The 8317-nt window shown below is 50.8% G+C and overlaps 1 protein-coding gene across 1 annotated transcript in view; it reads left to right on the top strand.

Moving 5' to 3' along the window:
• The first annotated feature begins 1291 nt into the window (after positions 1-1291).
• RASSF2 (Ras association domain family member 2) overlaps positions 1292-8317 on the top strand; it is an 11736-nt gene continuing 4710 nt past the window's right edge. The window contains exons 1-4 of the mRNA XM_017744681.1: positions 1292-2695; positions 4995-5070; positions 5870-6021; positions 6642-6917. Coding sequence (XP_017600170.1) covers positions 2637-2695; positions 4995-5070; positions 5870-6021; positions 6642-6917 — 563 coding nt within the window. The 5' untranslated portion in view covers positions 1292-2636. The remainder of the gene's footprint in view (positions 2696-4994; positions 5071-5869; positions 6022-6641; positions 6918-8317) is intronic.

Genomic DNA, 8317 nt, shown 5'->3' with positions numbered 1-8317 from the left:
ACTTTTTTTTCTTGTTTTGTTGTGTTGGAGCTTCGCATCTCCCCGGGAGCTCGGCGAGGGTGAGGGGCTGTGAATGCGGCCAGGCTCCCTCTGCCCCGCGGGGCAGGCAGGGCTGTAGGGCTGTGGGAAGGGGGTTTAGGGAGGTCTATTTTTAGGGAAGGGAACAAGTCTGGGCTCCGTGGGGTCTGTCCGGCCTGGAAGCAGCGGCGGGAGCAGCCGAGGGCTGTGCGGGGAGGCAGCGAGGGCTGGGATCCTCCTGCCGCGGGCGCAGGGCGTTGGTTCGATGCGGAGCTCAGTTAAAAGCGCTTTGCGAAGCATCAGGAGAAGCTCGGGCCGGGCAGGGCACGGCGGAAACGCGTCAGCTCCGAGGGGGAAACTGAGGCACGGCGGTGCCGGGAACGGAGACGGCCCCAAACTGCTGCGGTTGAGCAACGGAGAAACTTCCACTTTGCCAGCTCTTGGATCTGGGTGGTTTCCAGCCTTTTTCCAAAGCCGCGGCGGGATGTCGGGGTCAGCAGTGCCTGGTCTCCGCTGGGGAAGCTCCAGGAGCCGCCTCTCCCCTCCACGCGCAGCCTGCTTCTCTCCAGACCCAAAAAAGGAAGAATTTGCCCCTTTCCTCGGAAGGGGATGTGATGACAGAGGCGAAGGTGGCAAAGCCGGGGCGTAAACAGGAAACGACTCCTCAGCACGGGAGGATGAACCTGCATTTTGGAGCTCCCCTTCCCTCCCAAAATGCGCCTTTTTTTGGGCTGCAGTTCATCCCCGTGTCCTCTTCGAGGGAATGGGGACTTTGGCTTCGCCCCTTTGCGTCACCAGGATGCTCTGGAGCAAAGTTCCGAGTGGTACCAAAGGCTCCACCCTGGGCTGTGCTGCTCCAGGAGGGGTTTTTTCACTCACTCTGATGGTTTTGGCACCACTTTCACGCGTGCCAAGAGCCGCGTCCTTTAATCCTCCTGGAACATCCCCAGAGCTTTTCATCACTTGCCAGGGGACACCCACGGTCAGGATGCTCCTTCCTGCATCCCACAGCTGGGAACCCTCAAATCTGGGGCCCCACAAGCAGCTGCTGCCCCCACGTTTATCCCAAACCTGTGAAGTCGGCTGCAGGATCGCCCCCCGGTACCACTTTTGATGGATAAATAGGATTATTCCTGGGTTTGCTCCCTGTGGGAGGATGGATGGGGGCAGCAGAGGCGGCTGCTGGCTGCGGGAGGAGGGCTGGTGCTGGGTTTTGCTGGATTTTGCTGGATTTTGCCAGGTTTTGCCAGGTTTTGCCAGGTTTTGCTGGGATGCTCGTGCAGCTCCTCAGCTGCTCAGGAAACCCAAAGCTTTGTCAGCTCTTCTGTGATTTTTCGGTGGCAACTTTTTCTTCTGCTTTTTCTCCGGGCAGACCCTGAGCCCCAGGGCTGGGCTGGGCCAGTTTCCTGCCCTTCCCCTCCTGCTCTGACTCCAGCACGGCCTCGTGTGGGGTTTCAAACCTGCCAAGGAGTATTTTTGCTGTTGCCAATCGTTTATTTGCTGGGATTTATCCCAGCGTGTGGGATGGGACACCGGGACTGTTGCCCTGCAGAGGCTGTAGGGTTTAGATTCATCCTCTGACAGGTTTTACAGCCTTGGTTGTTATTTACCCGCCTGGATTTTGGCGTGGATTTGGGTGTTTTTCTTACAGGAAAAGGGTTTTTTCCCCCAGGGGACTGGGAGGAAGCACATGGCAATGTGGGAGGTGGAAGAAAACAGCAGCTTGCAGAGCAAACACTTTTTTTCTCACCTCAGTTTCTCTTCTGGGAGAAGGGAAGGGAGGGAAAAGACCCTGGAAAAATGAAATCCTGTCTAGGAGACCTTGCACAAACATCCAAGGAAAAGCACGACCCCAAAAGCCCTTTTTTCATGGTTCAAAACCACCCCAGTTTCACATTCCAAGGTCTCTTCAACACCTGATTTCCAAACTGTTTTGAACCCATGAGCGCCCCAAGGGCTTCACCCCAAATCCCATTTTAATTCCATTTTGCAGCGTCCAGAACTCACACTTCAGATCTAAAGGGGGGCCTGTCCCAAGGTGGGATTCTGGGGACTTCCCAAGTGTTTGCAAGGCCCAAAAATCCAGCTGGGATTATTAAAAAGATGAAGGAACAGCCCAGCATCTCTGCCTGCTTGGAAAATCACCCCTCGTGCCACCACGGGGCTTGGGGTGGCCCAAGGCAGCAGCAGCCTCGCACAGTTGGAAGCTTTGTGGAATGAAATAAGAGTAAAACAAACGGAGGAAAGGAACAATTCCCATTTACACCCCTCCCACCCCCAGCCCTGGCGTCGCCGGGACACCCGTGGATGCTCCAAATGCAAATTTAGCGTAAGGATATCTCCGCAGGGATTAAATTTTCAGTGAGTTTGCGGCGCCTCTGCCCTTATCTGATCTCCCTCCCTTCGCACCGCTTTTCCCGCAGGAGCCTCTCCGAGCTCCACCCACACCTGCGTCCTCCGGGGCCTTTGCCAGCCCCGAGGGAGTTCTATTTGTATTTTTATTTGTATTCCCCCCGTTCTCCGCGGGAGGGTGGCGGGGATGCGGGGATGGGGCGGCTCCCGCTGAGGGCTCCCTGCTCCCTCCCGCAGCTCGGCTCCCATGAGCGCGCAGCCCGAGGATGGATTTCGGCGGCGGAGGGGACCTGGTGCCCTGCGGGAAGGACAAATTCATCCCCAAGTAAGAGCCTCGGGAACGCCGGGACGGGCAGGGAGACGGGGGGAGGCGGGAGCTGGCAGTATTCCAGGGGGAATATGTGGGATACGGGATACGGAATGTAGGGTACGATGGGCTACCTGTAATCCGAAATGTGTGAGGTCATGTGTAACGTGCTGTCTGTGACCTGAAATGTGTAATGAGTGACATATAACGATACATGACAATATATAGCAATATGTAACAGTATATAGCAATATATAACGGTATATAACAATATATAGCAGTATATAACAGTATGTAACAATATAAAATGGTATATAGCAATATACAAGAGTATATAGCAATATATAACGGTATATAGCAATATATAACGGTATATAGCAATATATAACGGTATATAACAATATATAGCAATATACAACAGTATATAACAATATATAACAATATATAGCAATATATAACAGTATATAGCAATATATAGCAATATATGAGTATATAACAATATATAACAGTATATAGCAATATACAAGAGTATATAGCAATATGTAACTATATAGCAATACATAACGGTATATAGCAACATATAACATTATAAATGCAATATACAACATTATAAATGCAATATATAACATTATGAGTACAATATATAATATCTAACAGTATATAACATTATGTAACAATATATAACAATATATAACAATATACAACAACATAACAATGTAACATTATAAATACAATATATAATATATAACAGTATACAGCATTATAAACACAATATATAACAGCATAAACACAATATATAACATAAATACAAGAAATAATATATTATTTATTACCTACAGTATTTTTTGATCTAAATATATATAATAGTATTAATATATATTTTATAAAAATATAATATATCATGTGTAACATATAACAATAGATAACAGTATATACCAGCATGTAACAATACATAGCAATATATAACAGTATATAGCAATATATAACAGTATATAACAATATATAGCAATATATAATATATAATATGTAACAGTATATAACATTATAAACACAATATATAACATTATAAATACAATATATAATATATTATCCATGATCTATAACATACAATATATCTTTGAACTAAATATATATATACTAATATATATAAAATATATAATTTATAACATCTAACAATACATAGCAATGTATAACAATATATGACAATACATCATTTATAACCATATATAAAGTTATAAATGCAGTATACACCACTATAAATACAATATCTATCATCTTGTCCATGACCTGTAACACACAATATTTCTTTGAGCTGGAAGGATGGGAGCAACTCTGGGTTTTAACTCAGTTCAGAGGGTTTTGGGAAGAAAAAGCCATTCTGGGTGGAAAAAAAACCCCCACAATTTCCTGAAAAAGAAAACGGTTGCCAGTGGGATTTGGAAGTTTTCCTCAGGAGTGTGGCCAAATGTGGCCATAAACTCCCATAAAAAACGGGCTTTGCTGAAAAAGCCCTGATTAAGAATTGTTCTCCCGTTCTTTGGTGAAGAACAAAGTGACTCCTGAGTTTTAAGGGAGATTTAAAGGGAGGTAAAGCAAATATTGGACATTTCCCTTCGCATGGCCCCATGGTTTGGGCTGGTTTGTGTCGGCCGGACGGTGCTGAGCCTCCTGAGCCTCCTCCAGCCTCGGGAATTAAGGGAATTAAAGCCCACCTGGCCTGCCTTATTTTGACTTTCCAGCGATTTTTCTCCTTGTCCTTTATTCATTCCATTCTCATTTTCATATGTATCTTTATTTCTATTTTTAAAATTTTATTTTTATCTGGATTTTCATCTTTGTTTTTAATCTTTATTTTTGTTTTCATTTTGAATTTGGCCCTGGAGCGGGGCTCAGATCTTTGTTCTGAGGGCTGGAGCCGGGAGCCGACGTGACCAAGTGATCACTCGTGACTCCAGCGTGACCCCTGGAAAATTGATTTGTTTTTCAGCCTCATGACCAGCTGCCCCGAGGTCTGATGGGGTTTCTTGTGCCTTTTTGGGAGATTTATGGGGGACACGGTCACAGGGAGCTTCTCCCCCTAACTGTGGGTGCAAAATGTTGGACCCCCAGCAAAAACCTTCAACCAGGGAGGGCTGGAGGAGGCAAAAGACCCAGATCTGGCTCAAATAAAGCTGGATTTGGGTCCCCAGCAGCGCAGCAGGTTCCTCAGCCAGGGAAGCAATTCCTGCTTTCAGCCCAGGGGTCCCTGAGCGGTGCCTGCAGCGTCCCCCTCCTCCCCCAAAGCCCATCTCAGCACCTTTCCCGTTCTTCCCTCCAGGAATGAGCTGCTCCTGCACTTGAAGACCTACAACATCTACTACGAAGGGCAGAACCTGCAGCTGCGGCACCGGGAGGTGAGAAATGTCCCAGGCAGAGGGAAACTGAGGGAAGTGAGACAGAGAATCGTGGAGCCACGGAATGGTCTGGGCTGGAAGGGACCTTAGATCAATCCAGTGCCACCCCTGCCCTGGGCCGGGACACCTCCCGCTGTCCCAGGGTGCTCCAGCCTGGCCTGGGACACTGCCAGGGATCCAGGGGCAGCCCCAGCTCCTCAGGGAAATCCATCCCAGCCCCACCCCACCCTCACAGGGAGGAATTCCTTCCCAATATCCCATCCAAACATGGAATCGTGTTGGAAAGGACCTTAAAGATCATCTCGTTCCAACCCCCTGCCGTGGGCACGGACACCTCCCGCCATCCCAGGGTGCTCCAAGCCCTGTCCTTGGACTCTGTAGACTGGAGAAGAGAGACTGGATCTGATGGATCACTCAGTGGATATGGAATTGGTCCCTGAGGTCTCTTCCAGCCCAGACCATCCCACGGTTCCCTGTCCTGTGGGGCACTCCCAGATGTTCTGCCCTGGTCCAGGTGGGCGATGTCCGTTCCCCCATCCTGGAAGGTCACCGAGTTTTCCAGGCCTGGTTTGTCCCAGTGGAGCCACCCTGGCTGTCACCAATCCTGATTTTCCCTGTGCCTCAGCACAGTTCTCAGGAGGATCTGCCCCGTGGCCTTACCAGGAACGGGAGTGAGACCGAGTCCAAAAAGTCACAGAATCACAGAACATTTGGGTTTCAAAAGACCCCAGAGACCCCAATCCCCACCCCACACTCCTGGCCGTTCCCTGGGGTGCTGAGGATCCCGTCTGTGCCGCAGGAGGAAGGGGAGCTCATCGTGGAGGGGCTGCTGAATATCTCCTGGGGGCTGCGCCGCCCCATCCGCCTCCAGATGCAGGATGACAACCAACGCATCCGCCCGCCGCCCTCCTCCTCCTCCTGGCACTCGGGCTGCAACCTGGGCGCCCACGGGTGAGTGGGGGGGGGGGGGGAGGGAGCACAGACAACCCCAAAAACTCACAGACAGCCCCAAAAACACATAGCCCCAAAACACACACAGACAGCCCCAAAAACACATACAAAACCACACAGACCCCCAAAACACACACAGCCCTAAAAACACATAGCCCCCAAAACACACACAGCCCCAAAAACACACACAGACAGCCCCAAAAACACATACAAAACCACACAGATGCCCAAAACACACACAGCCCCAAAAACACAGACCCCCCAAAACACACACAGCCCCAAAAACACACACAGACAGCCCCAAAAACACACACAAAACCACACAGACACCCCAAACACACAGCCAGCCCCAAAACCACACAAACAGCCCCAAAAACACTCAGACACCCCCAAAACCACACAGACACCCCAAAAACACTCAGACACCCCCAAAACCACACAGACACCCCCCAGCCTGTCAGGGTTTGCTGGTTGCACCCCCAGCTGCTTCCTCTGGGTTTTCTTTGTCCCAGCTGGAACCAGCAGCAGGGGGGCTGGAGGGGCAAAGATTCCCTGGGTGACCATTCCCTCTGCGGCCACACGCGGACAGGGCACCCACCACCACCTCTGTCCTCCCGCAGGTCCGTGCTGAAGCCCAGCACGCTGCCGGACATCCAGGTGACGGACGCAGAGGCCGCGCCCAGCACGGAGACTCCCGGGAACGGCGCAGGTGAGCCGGGCTCAGATGCGCCTGGGCTCCGCTTTGATTTGAGAAAACAGGAACCAGGCTTGTCCTTAACTCCAGGCTCGGTTTCCCATCCTGCTCCAGTCAGGCCACTTCCAAAATTAATTCTTTTATTCAATCCTTTCTCGGATGGCCCAAAACTCGATGATCTTAAAGGTCTTTTCCCACCTCAGTGATTCCCTGATTCCCAAGGGGTTTTGCCCGCAGTGAGATGTGCTGGAGATGAGCTTGGAAAGAAATGGGGGGATGGAGCAGAGATCCCTCGTGGGAGCGCAGGGAAAAGGATGTCGGCGCTTCCCCTTCCCGGAGGCTCCGCGTTTCGGGAAGAATGGGAGCATTGGGAAGCGCCGTTGCCATGGGGAAGTCAACACTGCTGCAAAGTGTTTGTGCCCTCCCTGGTTTTTCCTCTGCAGAGAGGGAAGAGCTCCGCCAGAGCTTCGTTAACCCCTTGTTCTAAGGAGCAGGGCACAGCTGTCCCACCCGGAATTCCCACAGGGAAAACCTGCTGGATGCATTTTGCTCGTTCAGCTGGGGCGTTTTGCAGATGTTCTGGGCTTTTGGCGTGTTTTTTGGGGGTTGGGGGGATAAAGAAGGACCAGCTCATCCGTTTGAGAGGAGCTGGGTCCTTGCAAAACTTCATCCACGAACCCCCATCCGTGGTCCTCCAACTTTTTCCCTTTTTCTTTTTGTTCTCCCCACTCACACCACTTTTCCCCTTTATTAAGTCTCTCGCAGGCAATCCCCACCCCAGGTCACCCCACCACGATTCCCCAGCAGCTCTCTCAGCCTTATGGCCTCAATCCTCTGCCAGCACATACAAAAAAGAAGCCTTTTATTGCATTTTCCCTAAAATCCAGTAAAAAACCAGTGCCCGGCATGGGCGTAGAGCTCCTCGGGAGCACTCGGTCACCGCGTGTGCAGCTGGAGCAGCGCCTGCTGGAGATTTCTCCCTGCTGCAGACATGCTTTGAATTAAAACACCCAAAGCCGGAGCCTGAGAGGTTCATTAAAAATGGATGAAGAGCTGGTTTATAATAATCTGGATCCGGGCCAGTTTTCATGCAGAGATCTGAGGCTCTGCCCTCGTTTGCCTGTCCTCATTAAAGGGAAGGAGAACAGAGAAAGTTAAATTATGGAAAAGCGAGGGAAGATGCTCGAGTTCCCGGGAGAAGAGGTTTTATCCAGGTAGCAGCACGGATTTAGGCAGCTAATTCTGAATTAATGACCTTCCTCGGGAGCTGGGGGAGAAGAAACCGGCTGCTGCGGTTTAAGTGGGGGGATTAAACGCGTCCTGGGAAGTTTGTAGGGGTGAGGAAGTTTGATCCTGGGGTGAGGATTTCTGCACCCACGTGGGGACTCCCAGTGGCTGTTTTGCAGCAGGAAGATTCTGGAATCAGGGAATCTCCTGAGTGGGAAGGGACCCACAGGGATCATCGACCCAACTCCCAGGACACGCCAGCAAATCCCACCCTGCGCATCCCTGCGAGCGTTGTCCGAGCGCTCCTGGAGCTCCGGAGGAGAACCTGGGCGGTTCCCCCTGCTCCCAGCGCCCATCCCCACGGTCCCACGGGTG

The sequence above is a fragment of the Corvus brachyrhynchos genome, unplaced genomic scaffold (genome assembly GCF_000691975.1).
Source record: "Corvus brachyrhynchos isolate BGI_N302 unplaced genomic scaffold, ASM69197v1 scaffold119, whole genome shotgun sequence".
NCBI classification, from domain to species: Eukaryota; Metazoa; Chordata; class Aves; order Passeriformes; family Corvidae; genus Corvus; species Corvus brachyrhynchos.
Note: the sequence above shows the minus strand (reverse complement) of the source record. Positions and strands in the feature narration are given on the sequence as shown.